Source organism: Arvicanthis niloticus, chromosome 11 (assembly GCF_011762505.2).
Source record: "Arvicanthis niloticus isolate mArvNil1 chromosome 11, mArvNil1.pat.X, whole genome shotgun sequence".
NCBI lineage: Eukaryota > Metazoa > Chordata > Mammalia > Rodentia > Muridae > Arvicanthis > Arvicanthis niloticus.
In genome coordinates, this window is record NC_047668.1 from 31,780,231 (window position 1) to 31,799,645 (window position 19,415).

At 38.0% G+C, this 19,415-nt stretch overlaps 1 protein-coding gene across 17 annotated transcripts in view; it reads left to right on the top strand.

Annotated features, from left to right (window-relative positions):
• The window catches only part of Hdac9 (histone deacetylase 9), an 824,691-nt gene that overhangs the window by 174,118 nt on the left and 631,158 nt on the right, over window positions 1–19,415 (top strand). The window contains exons 1-2 of one of the 17 annotated variants that reach the window (XM_076941977.1): window positions 13,070–13,245; window positions 13,344–13,418. The exons of the other annotated variants lie outside the window; for them this stretch is intronic. Of the exons in view, the coding sequence (XP_076798092.1) occupies window positions 13,403–13,418 (16 nt within the window). The 5' untranslated portion in view covers window positions 13,070–13,245; window positions 13,344–13,402. Of the gene's footprint in view, window positions 1–13,069; window positions 13,246–13,343; window positions 13,419–19,415 lie in introns of those variants that run through there. 17 annotated transcript variants of the gene reach the window in all.

Sequence of the window (19,415 nt, forward strand, 5' to 3'; positions counted from 1 at the left end):
ATGTATAAAAAATACATTTTAAAAGAAAAAGCTCTACATTCTAACAAAATCCTTTCAAGAAAGTCAGTGGATTAGGGCTGTTTTTTAATACATTTAGATAAATATCAAGATAACTTTAATTATAAGTCTGACCTTTTGTTTGTTTGGTTTTTTTTTTTGTTTTGTTTTTTCGAGACAGGGTTTCTCTGTGTAGCCCTGGCTGTCCTGGAACTCACTTTGTAGACCAGGCTGGCCTCGAACTCAGAAATCCGCCTGTCTCTGCCTCCCAAGTGCTGGGATTAAAGGCGTGCACCACCACCACCCGCATAAGTCTGACTTTTAAAAAACAGTTTTATAAAATACTCTTCCTTTGTTTCATTGTTTTATTCTTGCTGTAGCCCAAAACACTGACTTCAGCCAATTTTTCTTCCTCTTCTTTAAATAATTCCTTTTCAAATGAGTCTTCAAAATTGCAAGTAATTCTTGACTGCATTTTCTCACATTCTAATTTTAGCACAATTGAAAGTAAAATAAAATAATAGCCAATAGTGTGTTTATACTTACCCATCATTATGGAATTTTATTTCTCATTTAAATGTCACAACATTTTATAAAGAGGATTAAGCAGTGTGTCATTCATTTATTCATAATCAATATTCCTATAAGGAATGCTAAATGTTAGATGTATAATGAGGTGTATCTGCAAAAAAGATATATGGAGTTTAAAATCACTACAAAAAAGATCACTAGTAATGGATACAAAATGAAAAAAGTAAGAATTAATTTTATTATAAAAAGTATTCAAAAACATGCATGTTAGTGAAACAGGACACTTGATACCTTTCTATGGCTTCTGTATGTTACATGCATGCACGCATAAACAAAACAACAACAAAAACCTTTCAGATATACTGAACTGGTTTCCTAGTATTCTGTCACTGTATAGCTACCTATCTGACTAATACCTCCAAAATCATCCGCTTGGACTTGCTTGATACAACTTTTTTGTTGGGTTCTTGGTTTCTACTCAGAAACACCCTTCACAATACCTGTTCTCAATCAGAGGACAAATAGTTCTGTTTTAAAAGTCAGTCGCAATGTTACTGTGATCATAGCCCACAATTGTTCCTCATTGTTTTCAGCAGCAATATCCACATCCCTGCCATAACTCTCATGGCACTGTGTGCTGTGACACCTGTACTGTGACCCACGGTTTCCTAGCAACTGTCCTTTGTTTGGATGGCTGCAGTTCCACTAGCCTCTACCATATTTTATGCCCTTACTTTAGTGCTCCCAGGAGACACTCCACGCTTGGCCTTTCCATTAACCTGTGGTAGCTCTTGCACTGTTGAAGAGAGATTAACTTTCTGCAATTTCTTTTTCTCAGAAGTCAGCTTCTCACTGAACCCAGCCATGGCCACATTTAAAACTAAAGGACCCGGATTATGTGTTCCCCGTTATATGCAGTACTTTCTATTTTCTAACATGTCTATTGCTTTACTCTGTGTGTATTCCTTATTGTCTGTCTTGCATCTTTCTAGAAAAAAACCAAAAATGTTAGGGTGTTTGTCATCTTCGTTCACAGAACGTTTCTTGCACCTTGATGAGTCTAGAATAATCTCACACAAATAAATGTAGAATTAGTAAGTGAATAGCTACAAAGTTTATTATGGTCTTCCATCTATTTTAATCTAGCAATTTAAAGAAAGGCATTAGGCTGAGAAAGTAGTCCCAGTCTGCTCGTGGACACTAAAGGTCACTGAAGCCCTGCTGGATATTTACAGTATTTCACATGGATGGTCATGGTTGACTACATTTTTAAGCTTTATGAAATGAGATCTTGAACTACATAGAGGCCTGGTCAGGTGTGCATGTAGAGCCAGCATCCTGCAGTCAGACCCTGTGATCTGTGAAATAGATATTCAGTTACATTAAAATCATTTTAGGGACTTTGCTTCATGCCCAGAGTGTTTGCCTGAATAGTTCAAAGATGAATAAGTTTTTTCTTCACAATTAGCTTACATTAAAAAAATGTTAGGAGTGGATGCTTTGTTAAAATCATGAAGAATTTAGTGGAGGAAGTAGTCCCTGGGAAGAGGTGAAATAATATTAATAGCTTACAGGGCAACAAATTTCTTTATGTTGCTTGTTCCACAGCAGCACCAAGAACTCAAAATGAGGAAATGGCATCTCGTGTGTACACTACAGACATTTCTCTAGAATGTCTGTGTTGTAGAATCTTCAGGGATTGGCATATTTATCTACATGCATCTCAGTTTAGACTTATGAAACATGGTAAAAGGGAAGTGTTTAAAATTCTATATGGTAGTTATTTCTTCAGCTTCCCTCCCCTAAATTAACTTTAAAATATCAGAAACTTTCCATGCTGAAATAAATGCCCAGGGACATGGTGAATATGTGCATATAAAAAGATATAGAATCTTTTATGCATTTCACATTGACTTTATAAAGTCACTTTGAAAGCTATGAAGAGATGTTTAGTAATTCAAGAAAGAAAGGAAAACATTTTTTTCTCAATTGGACATTTAATCGCACAGTAGACCTGGCACTGTTGTCAAAGTGGGAACTCTACTATGAAAACCAGGGTCTGGACAATTAGAAAATGGGGGTATGGACACCTTTTAAAATCCACCTCTTGTGATTTAAAATGAACAATATTGAACTATATTGAACTTGTGTGTTGGCATATAAAGGAATTCAATCCAGCCTCCCATGATGCAGAACTAAATCTCCATGTAAACCCATCTGGTTTTTATTTATAAATTAGTATTCAAATGAACCAAACACTTTTTATTAAATATACTTGATATAAGACCATCAACAGAATCTGTAGATATTTGACTTTATCCCTATATTAGTTACACTAACTCTCTGCCTGTATTTCAGATGACTAGTTTGACTATTATTCTGACTAAAGAGTAAATGCCTTGCTTATTATAAAATAATGGTGAGTGAGATGATTACAAAAGTTCTTATATTCTGAGTTTATCCCAGTGACATTATGATGAACGTGATACCAATAGTTGGCCAGAATTTATATTTAAATATCCATTATGTGTGTGTGTATGTGTGTATGTGTCCATATTTTCCCATTTCACAAGAACTAATATTTTCTAGAGATTCGTTTCACAAGGGCTAACTTATGTACTTTGTATAAATTAGCTGAATATTGTTTCGTGAGATTAATCTTGGTGCCTGGGGGTTCTAGCTCACTTTCCTCCTGTGTACCCTATTAAGAGGGAATTCTGAGCATTGAAAGGGGAATTTTTAGAGATTGAGGGAAATAATGCAGATATCCCTTAAAAATCATTGATAAGTTAAAACTCAGATGAAAGGGGAAGTGAAAAGGGAGCTGCCCATTCAGCACATGTTTTCAAAGGAAGTACCCCTGTCAGTAACACTTCCTGGCACACAAATAAAACCTTCAAGACAGGGCAGCATTAGGAAACATGTTCAGTGAGCATTTAGAGGAAGATTAGGATAAGAAACAGTTACTGTCATCACTTCTCTTTACAGTCTTGGGATGGAGCTCGGGCACAGTTCACTCAAGAACACACCTCCATTCCTCTTCCACTTATTGAGATCTTTTTCATTTACTGAAAGTCAGGATTTCCCATTGCAGGCAGTTTTGCACTGTTCTCATGTCTGCTTACTTGGTTCTGTGCTTTTGGGCTGGGTGTGCCTAAGGCACAAAGACACAGTCAGGGATGACACATGTTTCCTGAATGGGCTGTGTTTTCTATGTGACAGATTGGCTTTATTTGTTGATGCTGGTCACCAAAACTTCTTTAACATCTGCTCATAGACTTGCTTAAGAGGGGAGAATTATCACATGGGCTTTGTAGCCAGCAGGGCTTGTAGACTGGGTATGCTCTCTGAGCTTGCTTCTGTAGCTATTCCCTTTTAGAGAGAATGAGAGAGAGAGAGAGAGAGAGAGAGAGAGAGAGAGAGAGAGAGAGAGAGAGAGAGAGACAGTGGATCCCATGACTTCCAGCTTAGGTTGATCAAACTGAGGACCTGGTGAAGAGTTTCAGGAAATCATTTTTAATTGATTCTCTTTTGAAGTAAAACACATTTCAGAGAATAATAGCTAAGATTTGACTCCAAAGCTTCAGTGTAGAGAAAGAATTCTTCTGGCTGAACTATATAGTCGAGGTTCAATTACCTTAGCTCCCATTGAAGCATATTCTAAACACCTTCCTTTGTAACCATCACCTTGTGCAGAAGTCTATATTTTTAGCTTCTAAGCAGAGCTTAAGCACTGTATTTAGACATCTGACTTGAAGACTAAAATTTGCTCAGTGAGCAGAACAAATGTTCAGAAAATAACATTTCAAGGTTAGTGTTAGTGTCCTGAATAAAAATGCCTTTTCTTCTTTTTCTCCTCATTGAATGTAACATAAATAATGTGCCCTGACTGGCTTTCAAGATTAAAAATCAGAGAATAACTGCGAAGTTGGAGAGGAAAGAGGGAATAATTAAAAATTGAAGGGGCTTCTGTCGAACAATTGTTTGCCTGAAACTAAATACACTTTTTTATTCCTGATCCAATAGGATTATGGATCTTAGAAGGATTTTAAAAACTATATAGTAATGCTTGTAAGAAAGTGGGGGGGGGGCAGAATGAGCTCACAGCTACCATGAAAAATATATTTAAAGAAACACAGACATGCTGTTACAGGCAACCACACACACCTGAGCGCATGCACACACACACACACTCACACCTGAGCACACACATGCCTGAACACATGTACACACACATGAATCCCTGGATATATTTAATAAAAAAGAGAAACTGTTTAAGTACGGTTTGATATTAATCATTATAATTGAATTTATTAATGTTTAACCATTAACAATATACTAGTTATAGTACAAGTCTCATTGTGTAACTAATCTTATTTAATGCATTTTTCCTTAGTAGAACCACATTTTGTAAATTAAAACAAAAGAAATTTTAATAATATTCCTGACTCCTTTTAGTGAGTGAGTACACTGTGGATCCTTTTTGGGAAGAGCCCTACATGATGCCGAAGACACTGTAGTGTTAAGAAATTAAACAATCATAAAACCCCCTTATTCCTGAAAAAATAAGGGAAAGTTACACTGCCTGCTCCAGCTAAACTTCTTGTCACTGTTAAGCAAGCTAGCTGATTAGCATGACCTACATTCTCATAAGTACTGCCTGAGTGTGACTAACTAGAAAGATACTGAGGTGGACATGGTGGCCTGTGCAGAGACACAGTGCTTAAAGGCAGAGGCAGAGGCAGGGGGATAGCAGTGTGAGGTCCAACTGAGTTTCAAACCAAGGCCTTGTCTTCAACCCAAACAAAATATCACCAATGGCAAACAGCAAAAAGGTAAAGAGAAAGAAAGAAACCAGGGAGGTGGAAAACCTGTCACCAGTGACTTCTGAGGTATTGAGTAACTGGTGAGACAAGTTTCATGGTTGCCCTTGTATGGGTTTTTGTATAATTGCATATTATTTCTGCTTATGATTTGTATAATTAAAATTTTCCCTTTAGAGTTGATTAATTATGAAGTATGATAGCTAAAAATAGCATAGAGGATGCTGGCTCACGCATGGGCTGGTGCGTCCACCTAGGAGTTTGCTTTTATTACACACTGACACATAGGGCAAACTCCAACATTTACTTCATCTCTTGGCTTTGGACCTCTTGTCTTTGACTTTTAGTTCAGAAAACATGGGCTCAGTTAGGCTTTGACTTTGTGCTATCCCTGGTTGTTCTCACCAGCTCCAGTTTCATCTCACAGATTCACACCATGATGTTACAGGACAAAAAGGCTTGCATTGTCCCTGCTCTTGTATAAACTGTACCTCAAAGACCATCATGGATGAACTATCTGGCTTCCAAAAGAAATAGCTTTGTGTAGTGGTAGATGCTGACGGTGTCATCAGCATGAGTGGTAATCACCTTGGGTCCTCCATTTGTCATTAATGAAATCTTGGTCAAAGTCTTAATACTGCAGTGAGTTAGTCTCCTCATCTTTCAAGTACCCTTAAGAAAACTTAGCCCCAATGGTTGTTGTAATAGTTTAATAAATGAAGATTTTCAAATTTCTCATATTATAAGATCTGTTGGTAAACTTTTCTACTTCATTTAATTTAAACACAATATTCATTCTTACTATTGTTTGAAGTGGTTTTTCTTACTTATTTATAGTATGTTGGATGTGATCAATAGCACCCCATGATTAAAAGTAATAAGATACATTAGTAACGAGATGAGTAGAAGAGAGTTATTTCCGTATGAATATGAGATAGATTTCATTTAATATCTTTTGGATCATCAGACAGGTTTGTTTTTATCCAAGGGAAAAATAGAAACACACAAAATGAAACTTAAAATGAATAAAATTTCAGATGTTAAAGGACATGCCCTTCATATTCCAAGCTGTTTGGTTGTGTCATATTAAATATCTGGGGGAAAGAGTTGGAATTTATGTGCATGGCATAAACAAGTTTGTACTCTGAGATGTGGACAGCACTACACATATACTTTTGTAACCTTTCCCATTTTTACAGTGCACAACAAACACATGCTATCTCATTAGATGATTTTAGTGTGAAGTATAGAAGCTGGTGTTCATCACAGAACAGTGACATCATCATCATCATCATCATCATCATCATTATTATTATTATTATTATTAATATCAGCCCTAGACACAACATAGAGTCACTTGTAGATGTTGATGATGCTCTGAACTAACAGTATGATGACTGATGACATTTACTTACTAGCCACAACTATTATTTCTTTGGATTTTTTTTTTTTTAAGAAATAATGTCACCTTCAAAGAGTGTCAACTCTCTCATAGAGATTGAATAGTTCTACAATTTTACTCCTAGGTGAGGTGTACCATAAACTTCTCCATTAACTGCATGTTTCCCAAGTTTATCATAAGCATCTTCGCATCAGTTGATAGGTAAAAGTGATAATCTTTCAGAATTTTCATATATGGATTACCATTGAAGTTGAATCTTATGTGTTATGTTTCCTGGGGGAATATACATGCACTCAATGCACATACATGCATATAAATGCACCTAGACACACACAGAGTAAACTAGTGATATTTTATTTTGATGACCAGTTTTGAATTTGAATACATTTGAGTAAGCAAACTCTTGACTCAGTATAATCACTTCAGTCAAATGTTTAAACATTTTTAGGAGACTAAATCTGAGTTGCCTTTCAAGAGAAAACATATCGTAGGATGTTTGTGCTTATAAGACTTTTATATCTATCCTTGTGCAGGGCAACTGGTGATTTTGTTTACTCTGTCTTCCCAACAGTATTGAATTCCCAACTTGGAAACTAGCAAATATCTGCTTTGAAAGTTAACATTGTTCTAGCCTAATGCCAGATTCCTGCCTGAAGCCTATTTCCTTGTCCTTGGCCAATGTCATATTCCTGCCAAGCAGCCCATTTGTCTTTGGCCCATGTCAGATTCTTTCTGAGCAGCCCTAAAGGCTCTCTGCCTCTCCCCCTTTTTTATTTTATTAACAAGACTGAGCCTGTCTTATGTCGTTCTGACAAAAATGCCTTCCTTACCCATCATGGAATATGCATTATCAAAATCAATGCACTTATGTCTTAGGTTGGTAAGGCTTTGTGCAGAATCTTACCCATCCTTGGCTCGCCAGCCTGTAATTTAACAACTCTGTCTGGGGGTCCATTTTCAGGTTCAAGCCATGTACTTTGGCTGCCAAAATGTCGATGTTGTTAAAGACAACCTTGAACATGATGGGCAGAAATAAAAGTATTCCCAGGACAAAAAGGGCTAGCATGATCAAGCTATATATGCCATTCTTGAAGCTTGACCAAAATAGAAATATAGACCTCAGGCCATGAGTAATTTTATCAGTAGTATCTACCGCATCAACACTCAGTAGAGCAGCATTCTTGAAATTCATAAGCTCACTATGTAAAGTTAAAAAAGAAATAATTTCAGGCAGGAATCTAAATCTTAGGCCAGAACAAAGAAGTAATTTCAGGCAGGAATCTAAATTTTAGGCTAGAATAAAGAAGTAGGTTTCAGACATGAAAACGACTTTGTGCTAGGACAGGGATGTTGGCTCAGATATTTTGGTCATCCTGATAAGCCCTTAGAAACAGTGATCTTGAGGGTGTTTACAGAATTTTGTTTATTGCCTTGCTTGTTCTTTGACTATTTGTGTTTATTGTCTTGCTTGTTTCTTGACTATTTGCATTTATTGTATTGCTAGCCCCTCAATCTAGAACTGACCTGAATTCTTGCATGTAATTCAAGTGTTATAAAAGCCAAAAGGAGGAGAGGGGGTTGGATAGGGGGTTCTAGGGAGGGGAAATGGGATGACATCTGAAATGCTAATAAATACAATATCCAATAATAAAAAAGATGGCAAAAATGAAATTTGACATTGAAAGATATAGCTGAAAGATTTAGTTCATAAATCATATAATCTTCTGATCCTACAGTATTGAAATGAATAAGCTTGAAAACATATTTAAAGATCCAAGCAACAGTCACAGTATAAATTAAGACAAGTGTGAGGTGATTTCCTTTCAAAATCAGCTGCCTGCATGGCTGTACTCCTTGAGAACAACCACAAACATATTGTCTCCAACAGTTATACCATTATTCCATGTGATTTTCTATGCTTTCAAAAGTCCACTTTTATAAGTGTATACATTTTCAAATTGAAAAATCAATAGTCACAATAAAATTTGAATTGTGTATATTAAATGTCCCTGTTTTGTGTGGATTTCAAATTTTTTATGATGTAAAGTTTGGTATCTTTGATGTTTATTTTTTTTGTTACATTTATAATTAAAATTCCAATTTTGGGAAAGCATTTTTAATGGAAATAAAGTTATCCTAGAATTTGTAGAGTGAAGTATAAGACTGATTTATATGAGGGGCTTTATTCAGTTTTTTAAGTTTAGAGGAAATTAATAAATCAATTTTATTAAATTCAAACATGACTCAGCTTCTGATATTAAATTAGTAAGTAGGAAGAAGTAATTAAATTATCAAAGCATTTTCATTGTGAAGGCTAACCTCATCATCAGGAGCAGCAGCATATAATAATTATTATTGCTACCATTATTATTAGCTCATAGGGAATTTTACTTTTCAGTTCTTTTAATGTTCTTATTTTAAAGTCAACACAATTATTTGAATGTTGTTTTTATAATTACTTACCCTGAGATGCTTCATGAATAGGCTTTGGTTGCTTGATAAAGTAGATAAAATAATTAGTTATGCGACATAAGCAATGGATGTTATTCCTTGGATGTGAACCTCTTCTCATTGGCCAGGAGCTTCACTACTCTTTCACTTGTGTTTGAAACAGAGCATAGATGAATGTTTTCCTACTGGTTCACCTTCTCACAGCTCCTCATCATGAACATTCATCCTCTCCCCTGTCTTCAAGTGGATGTCCATTCCTTCCCCACTCCCCACCCTGCCAGGCCTCCCGACTCCCAACTCCCTGGTGCCTCAAGTCTCTCAATGGTCAGGCGCATCATCTCCCACTGAGGCCAGGCCAGGCAGTCCTCTGCTGTATATGTATCTGGGGCCTTGGAGAAGCTCCTGATTGGTGTCTCGATGTCTTAGAGATCTTAGGGCCCATGTTAGTTGAGACTTCTGGTCTTCCTATGGGGTCACCCTCCTCCTCAGCTTCTTCCAGCCTTTCCCTAATTCAACCACAGGGATCCCTGACTTTAGTCTAATGATTGGTTATAAGCATTTGCCTCTGTTTCAGTCAGCTGCTTGTTGGACCTCTTGGAGGGCAGCCATACTAGGCTCCTGTCTGAAAGCACACTATAGCATCAGTAATAGTGTCGGGCCTTGGAGCCTCCCCCTGAGATGGATCTTAATTTGGGCTTGTTACTGGACCTCCTTTGCCTCAGTCTTTTCTCCATTTTTTTCCCTGCAGTTCTCTTAGATAGGATATTTATAGCTCCCTTCTCTTCAATTCTTAACTGAAAATGTACCTTCTTATGTAATTCTTAATAAAAAAAGATTGAGAATTAATTTTGACAAGTTAGAGTATACTGATGGGTGGAAAAAAGGTGTAACATGGTATGTGCAGATTCCTTATAAGTATGTTGGTACGTACTTTGGAGTCCTTTATGTGTAATTTTTATATAATTGTTTCTACACAATAAGATCACAGTATGCGTGTGCATGCATACAGGTGGATGAATATGTATGCAGAGATACATTTTTCTATGCATGTGGATGGCAGAGATCAACTTTAACTGCTGTCCTTCAGGTCTTATCCACCTTGTTTTTGAGACAGTCTCTTAATAGCCTGGAACTTGGCAAATAGTTTAGGCTAGCCAGCCAGCAAACTTCAGGGATCTGCCTAGCATAGTATCTTCAGTGATAAGTTTATAATCTTTACAACCATATCCATTTTATTTTTTTTAATTATTTTTTTTCAAGTGTGGCTTCTGTGGATGAAATTCAGGTTCTCATTCATCCAAGGAGTTTTCTCCACAGTCTTGTCATTAACTATTTCATTACTGAAAATATTTTTTAATTGAGGAGTCAATATCTAAGTTAGAGATCATTTCAGTCTGAAGACAAACATTTTATAGAAAATAAAAAATTCCTAATCTGTTGAGAAAATTTTTTTTACCATGTTATATTAATGGCATTTTTGGTAAACAGCGGTTTACTTTCTATGGAAAGGCAAGGAATACTTTGCTGCTGGTATCCACAATTCGTCTACATAGGGGCGCCTTCGATGGCTGGCACACGTCTTTCATCCTCCTCTGCCTTCCCTGGTCTCCTTCAATCCTAATGCTTTTGCCTGTTCTCTGGCTTAAAAGGTCAAATAGATAATGAATTTGCTAGGACCACAGCAACCATATCATTCCAGCTAATAATCCTTCTGTCTTGTTTGAAGGTTTACTATGGGCTCATCACTGTTTAGACAACCATACCACTGCCCCCAGAGTTGCTGATGGTAATTGCATAATCACATATTATAGCTTTATCCATGTGCTTGTAGTAACTGCATTCAACATATAAAGAAAGGAAGCCAAGACTCTTTTACAGTCTTTAGGAATAAGGAGCAATTCTAAGACACCATTACCAAAATTCATTCTTTGTGTTTATTTTATTTAATATTTATTTATTTGTATGGTTATGACTGATTTGTCTGCATGTATATCTGTGCAACACATTCCTGCCTGGTACTTACAGAGGCTAGAAGGGGCAACAGGTCCCCTTGGACTGGACTTACAGGCACTTATAAGCTGGCTGTCCGTGAATACTGGGAATTTAACCCAGGTCTTCTAGAAGAGCAGATGGAGCTCTTAACAGCTGAGTCATTATTATAGCCCCTGTATAGTCTGTGGTTTATCTTGAATGTTATTTAGACTACTGTTCATGTTATTTTTCTTATATTTTATACTGTACCTATAACTCTGCTTTTTCACTTTTTATTTTAGTACTGTATTTATTCGATAACTAATCAATGTAGGGACTTTCCAGTCTTTTAGCTTCTTACCTCTTTGCAAGAACTAGCTTTTCACTTTAATTCAAATTTACTCATTGAGGGTAGCTCAGGCACCTCAATGTGTAAACTACTTATCCTGAGAGCATTCTGAATGCTTTAAAATTATACTATGTAGCCTGTGATTGTATAAGCCATGAGTTTCATTTTAGATGCATGGAGGCCACTTAAAACATTTATTTCTAATGTAGAGCTTTTATTTTATTTTATTTTTTTAAAACTTAAAGGTGGCTCTAGGTGGGCATCAAGAGCAGTCTCAAACTGTAACGAGGCCTTCAGTGTTCTAGACAAATGTCACAGCAAAATAGTTCCTGTCTGGAAAGAGAGGATAATGACTTATGCTATAAGCTTTCAGACAGGGATGCTCAAGCATTTTAGAATGGGGAGGAATTTTCTCCAAGGGACTGCAGTGTCCCGCAGAGCAGCATAGTCTTAGGAGGTTGTGAGGAACTGGGGAGAAGGGACTGTCAGGAGGTGTACCTGTGAAGGAGAGGGTGATTGCTGAGTGTGGAGCTTCCTGGAATTTCCCACCTTATTCCCTGGCAGGTGTAGATGTGGGAATGTGGGTAAGGAGCACATAGAACTATAGAGCTATTGCTTCTTATGCGGGGTCCCAGAGTGGGGAGCTGCTTACATACTTACATTCACATCAAGGAACACGTTCCCTTAAATGTAAATAGAAAACAGGCTTATGGGAAATAAAAGTGATGATCTCCACACTCTTTGACCTCCCTTGTTTATTTGGTTAGTGATACTGATTTTGGGGAATGGTAGTCAGGGAAGGCAAGTCTTCTTTCCTCAGACTGCACCAGAATATGAAATTTAACTGGTTTTTTTGTTTGTTTGTTTTTTGACCTTGTCACTTCATGTGATTTCAGTCTGTCAGGATGTCTTTGATGGAACGTATTCTCAGCCAATCTGCAGCAAGGGTTAATGAGCCTTCCAGATGATTCGCTTTGCAGACATTCTCCTTTTTTTTTTTTTCTAATTCCATAATCCTTAGATATGGTGGGGGAAGAACTTCAAAGTGAGCACTTCAGATTTAGTTCAAATACCAGCCATTTAAGTAGCTCAGGAAATGGCCTGATCTAGGGTTCTGGGGAGACAGTGTCTTATATTTGTTGCAGTCTTTCAGAGTTGAATGAATACATCAAAAGCATTTTATTTCATTAAAATCCGTCTCTGGGTCTGTATTTTCTTTTCATTTCTTGTCGAGTTTTACTTCCAGGACACAGTTCATAGCTGCTCCTCCAGAGAACGTTTAATTTTTCCTTATCCAGAGACACACATTTTCTACTTTGTCCTGTCTGTTAATTACTAAGCTCCAGAGGAAGAGTGGTCTGAGCCAGGGCCCCAAGTTGTGGAAGTTTCTATATCCGGTAAACTGGCTCTGTTCCAGCGCAGAATAATTTATCAACAAATGAAACACCAGCCACGTCCCACACGTCCTCTGATTGCATTAAAATCACTCCCTTTCCACCCATACTGGGCTTACTAGAGTACGAGCTGACATTCTCTTTCCTCCTCTTCATTTTGTTGAATCACTGGCGTCTGGCATTTATTAGGCTTCTTATTAATAGTAATAAGATGTTCATTCATTGAGTGTCTTGTGCTACAAACCAGATACAGTCCCTCCCTCTGCCTCCCGGTTTGCTGTGGCAGGGAAACGGACTGGAACACTGATTTCTCCTCTGTAGCATCAGGTACTGTTTAACCGGGAGTGGTGGGGGAACTGATAAAATTAGCAAGTTGACTAACCACTTCCCTTCCTTGTGGCTCTTTAATATTATAACGGATACAGAAAAGTTCAGAAGGACTGGGCTCGCTTTCGAAACCACGGCACACTTTGGCAAAGAGGGAATGCACAACAGGACGGGTGAGTTCCTTTCAAGTTTTTAAGCGAACCCTGAAAAAAGAATATCGTGCAGGGTGTCTCTAAGTTTCCCTTTGCAAATAGTCTGTAATAATTTGTAGGCTGTGGGAAGATAAACCTATACCAGGGGAAACAAAAGGGGTTCTGATTAGCAGCAGTGAAAAGAACTGCGTGAGTCAAATAACAGCTTTCCGTAAGTGTTTACCGCTCCAGATTGGGGACAATTCTAGAGTTGGCAGAAGCTTCTACTGGGAAGTTCATGGGTTTTCAGATTGGAACTTTCAGTCTTGTCATTAGTGGCAACATCTACAGAGCCTGTTGCATTTCAGACCTAAAGCAGTTTAAGGTCTTCAGCTATCTTCTTACAGAGTTGAAATATTCCTTTGCTTTCAGCGTTTTGATAAGGTGATAGTTTACAGGTGAATGTATAACACACGCTTCACAAGGCACCTATTCCCCTGCCTCCACTGTAGGAATCCTCTGCTGTTTCAGATGGAGCACTGGAATGTGCATCTATTTCAGTCTTGTTGCATATATTCGTTTGAAATGTGTCCATTGTAAACATTAAATGAGACAGACCTAAAATTCCCTACGTTTTCATATCAACTCATTGGTCAGCTCTGTCCTAATAGTCATTAGGACAGAGGCCAGAATGGTGACTGGTGGGAAGAAGGACTTTTAAAGTCTGGGGATGGTTTCCTAGTGACCAAAAGAGTGGGGGATGGGTCATCAGATGCGACTTTCTGGGACCACATTCATTTCAGGCAAAATTTTGGTTTCATTACACATAGTCTTCTCGAGAAGGTTCTAAAGTTTCCATGCCTGAGTTTCCTCACCTTAAATGAGGACAACAGTACCAGTCTCCTGAGGGAGAGGGACAAACAGCTAAAGGAGAACGCTAAGAAACAGTGATGGCCCCACAAACTTAACTGTAATTTTTACAGTAAAAATTACAGTTGGTCTGGGTTGGGTCTGTTTCTGTATATGTCACTGTTTTAAGCTTTTTTTTTTTTTAATCTTCTGATTATTTGATAGAGGGTATATGAGCAAAATTCCTATTGAGAAGTCTTGTCCTGGGCCCCTAAGAATACCTTCCTCTTGCCACATCCCCTCTCCAGCTGTTTTTGGAGTTGCTTTTGACAAGGAACAGTCAGAGCTCCCTGTCCATCTTCTCTCTGAGAGGAGGGGGCATTGCAGAGATTTGTCACAGCTCACAGAGCCAGGAATAGCAGACTGGAGGGCAGTGACCCATGCATCAGCCTTCTGATCCCTGTGAGGGTGATGAGGCTGGGAATGGACAGTTCTGCTTTACATGGAAGTCTGCCTCTATTTTAGCTTTGGTTTTTCTTTCCTATGAGGAAGTATCTCCAGGCTGCCTCAGTTTTCTTTGTGTACTGCAAACTGACAAAATAACTTCTTTCATTTGTAATCACAGAGTTGAAATCCCGAGGCTGGTGACGAACTGAGAGGTGAGGGTCTTTTTTGTGCCCTTCCTTCTTTATATTACAGGCATGTATTGAGCACATAGGATATGGCTGACATCTGTACTGTGTAATGTTCTGATTTCCTCCCTCCAGTGTCTCTCTATGATACTTGTCGTTAATGTCTTTATATACAAGGAAACAGGGCACGGAGGGATGAAGTAACCTGACTGTGATTAATTAGACATAGCAGATTTTTTTTTCCTTGTCTGTCCAATTTCACAACTTAGTGCATTTGTATGTAAAAAGAAAATTGGTTGTTTCAAATATGCACAGTTAAAATGCATGCAAGGTTTTGCTCTTAGTCTTCCTGAATGAGAAAGTTATCAGTAAACTTTTAGCATGAAGCGCATGAAAAAGATTTTTCTTCTGGCAATACTTTTTTTTTTATCAGAGTGAATTTTAATACTGTGTAATGACAGTCTGGAAATGTGTCATAAACCCTGACAAATACTAAGCCTGGTGGAGAGGAGGTATCACTGAAATGAAATAAATATTGGGCAAAGAGGGTAAAATAGAAACGTTCTTTTGGTAAATTAGCCACACCTCCATGGTAGCTTCTCTTTGGTGGCACTTGTGTCTCTTGAGTCTGTGCAGAGGGTGGGTGACATTAATGCAGGTTAGTCTTACTGAACATGCAGTGCTGCTGCTAAATAAATGGGAAACACTGATGCACTGCAAACTAAGAACTGGGTGGGTCATGGGGGAAGGGGCTAGAGAGGACCAGGACGAGCAGTCAGGCATTTTAGAAAGCTGGCATTGACTTCTCCTGTTTTTCTGTTAGATTACTGGTGCAACTACAAAAATAGAACTGAATGTGTGAATGAGGGAAGAGGGTAATTTCACAACTTTAGAGACATTTCTCCCTCCAGAGTCGCGGTGCTTTCATTATTACTTTTTCTCTATTGAAGGGACATTGTCTTAGAATCGGATCTGAAAATGCAAAAGTATAACATGCTTAACTCATCTTTTATCAGGCAATCCGATAAGGCCTATATGCTTTCATCTTTCCTTATTTTTATGTCATTGTCCAAAGAATTTTTGTTAAATTGATAAACTCAGACAAGTGTTGTTTGTGGGATCGCTGGAAGGATTTTAAAATATGATTGATTGATTGATTGATTGATGATTGACTGATTTTTACAGAAAAAAAAACAGCTCTGAGTGGGAGCTAGGGAGGGAGAGGGAGGAAATGAGAGGAGAAGAGAAAGTGAGGGAGAAGTGGAACAGAGGGGCGAGAGGGAGTTTGAACATCCCTTAGAATTTTGAGTAAACAGAACCTCTCTAGTTCTGCCAACAACAGACTACCTTCTGAAATTGCTCTTTTGTTTCTGTTTTCTTTCTTTATATTTTTCTATCTAGAGTGTGTTTATCTCGGGAGAGCATATAACTCACAACATGTAATCTAGCTCTAGGTTGGAAGCTTCTCTACCATCTGTGTTTAAAGACAGAAGTGCCGGTGAACTTATTGGTCCCTATTTTGTTGTATGCTAATATAATTTCTGAAGGGTTTTATCACCTAGTGGATTACCAAGTACTGGGGATCTCAGGTTTTCAAATAATGCTTTTACATCGTAATTTAAAATAATTGTCCATGGTTTTGTGTCATTGTTTATAAACGTTTTGTGAAAATGCATTGAGAGACAGAACACAAGAGCAGTGCAGTTGGATGGGTAGAACAAGGGAGTTACTTGCAGGTATTGGCAGGGTCTGGAGCAAAGCCTAGTGGGTTGTGTTGGGAGTTGCAAATTTTTCAAGTGCAGCTAGAAGTGATTGAGAAGTTTACACACTCTGAATGAGCTGAGTAATATTTTAAACGGGCTAGAGGAGAGAATATATTCTTGAGATGTAAAAATTGACTTGCAGAAATGCATTTGAAACCTATTGCCTAGTTCATAAATAATCATGGTCTGGACTAAGGGTAACATCAGTGGCCATGAATAGACAAAAAAAAAAAAAAAAGACCTTGTATTACAAGTAGGATATGATAAAGAACTACCTGTGAAAGCAAGTAAGGAGGTGTCAGTTTTGACCTCACACAAGCAGCTGGTCGAGAGAAACACATACAAGAAAGATGACATTAATCAGAATGAGCTGAGACATTCAAATGAGATACTTCTGAAATATTCAAGGGAGTGCACCCGCTGACATGGTAAGTGAGGTCAGGGAGACAATCATTCAGGGAAATGACAGATCACAGGGAATACAGGGGGGCCCCAAGCTCAACCCTGGAAACTCCCAACAGTTATCGGATGAGTAGCCAGAGAAACAGTGGAATCAGGAAAAATAACAATCGATGAATCTAAAATGCAGACAGCTGTGACTTCAGAGGAAGCTAAGACTCAAGCATGGTAAAGATAAGAGGTAGTTAGCTAGTTTGCATAAAGACCTCATATGCACTTCAAAGCCAGGAGGTAATCAGAAGAATCGTTTTTGGCATGAAGTAAATAGGCAGAACATGCAGGTTTTCCAAAATTATATTGTTTTGAAAAATTAAGAATTTTATGACTGACTAACTGCATGAAGATGTCAATAGTAGGAAGAGCCATACTGATTTCTTAAGTAGCATTATATTTCTGCTCTTAGTTCTAGTTTCATAAGTCCATAATATTCAAGGAAACAAAGGTAAACTATTTATGTTGTCCTAGATTTATTTTCCCTGAAGAAGAAAATGCTTGTAGCCAGCACTTTCTCTATGTGTGTATTTCCAAATGTCAGGGCTACTAGATATGATTTTGTTCAATTATATCTCCTGGGACACACTTAACAGCGGCTGGGGCTATTTTTGATTGTCACAAAATGGGAAACAGGTACATTATTGGCATCTGCTAGCGAAGGCCAGATATGCTGTTGAGCATCTTAGGCCAGGCAGGGCAGCTGCCAACTCCATCAAAATATGTGTCCCCCTCAATGGCTTCAATGCCAGAGCTGAGAAATACAAACCCAGAATATGATACACATCCACTCAGCCAGAGTAAGGTCTTGATGGTGATTGATCTTTCTCATAAGTCGTATAAACGGCAGTGACAGATCTTATAGATTTTTTCCCATGGTTGGCCTATAGATTTTCATACTGTAAGGTGATCTCTTTATCTTTGTCTCTGCTTCTGTCTCTCTGTGTCTGTTTTTCTGCCTCCCTATCCCCTTCTCTCTCTCTCTCTTTTTTGTGTATATGCACTTGCCTAGGAAAGTATGCATACACATGCACGGTTGTAGAAACCAGAGGGTAGCCTTAGTGTGATTGCTTAGAGCTACCCGCTTTTATTTTTCTACTTGACTAGGAGCTCACCAAGTAAGTTAGGCTAGCATACCAGTGAGCCCTAGAGATCTGCCTGCCTTGCCTCTCTGAACATGAGCCAATCTGCCAAACATTTTGCCAAGAAAAAACAGGTTCTGGAGATTGAACTTGGGTCCTTGTGTTTTCAAAACAGACACATTGATAAGTATCTCTTGCCAATGGCTGGTTTTGTGTCAACTTGACACAAGCTGGAGTTATCACAGAGAAAGGAGCTTCAGTTGAGAAAATGCCTTTATGAGATCCAACTGTAAGGCATTTTCTCAATTAGTGATCAAGAGGGGAGGGCCCCTTGTGGGTGGTGCCATCCCTGGGTCGGTAGTCTTGGGTTCTATAAGAAAGCAAGCTGAGTAACCCAGGAGAAGCAAGCCAGTAAGTAATATCTCTCTATGGCCTCTGCAGCAGTTCCTGCTTTCTGACTTGCTTGAGTTTCAATCCTGACTTCCTTTGGTGATGAACAGCAACATGAAAGTGTAAGCTGAATAAACCCTTTCCTCCCCAACCTGCTTCTTGGTCATGATGTTTGTGCAAGAATAAAAACCCTGACTAAGACAGTCCCACAAAATGTTCTTTCAATTTCATTTTCTTTTTGATCCTTGTAGAAATAAGTCAGTGAAAGTCATGAGTAAACGTATAAAATATCTCCCTAGAATTAATTTTCAACAGCATACTTCTATCTGGTTATATGAAGAGGACAGTACTTCACAAAGTGGGTATTGGCCTTCTTATATTGGAGCTCCAAGTTTTATGTATAGTTAGTTCTTGTGCTTTAGTGAGTATTAGGAAAGTTTCTGTAGTAAAAATAATTTTAAAATTTATTCAATGTATTAGATTCATTTTCTTAAAATACTTTCCATTCCTCAAAAAACCGATTTTTATCATTTTATTCTAAAACTCTTGACGTATCTAATGTGTATAATTGGAAAATCATTTTTAAAAATCCTGATATCCATCTCCAAGGCAAGAATTGAGCAACTGTCTTTGCAAATACACAGCCTCACAGTAGCTTAGCAGTCACAATGAGGCTCGAGTTTCTGTGAGACTGACTATATATACATGATTGACGGGAATCTTGGTAAGAATTCAAGCAAGGGGTTGTGATGATGTATAAAAACTTAATGCTATTAAAAGCCAGACAAACCTGTAAGTTACACCCATGCTGGGTAAAACCATGGCATAAAAGAATTCAGTTTCCAGAGCTTTTCATTTTTGTTCTTGGTTCCC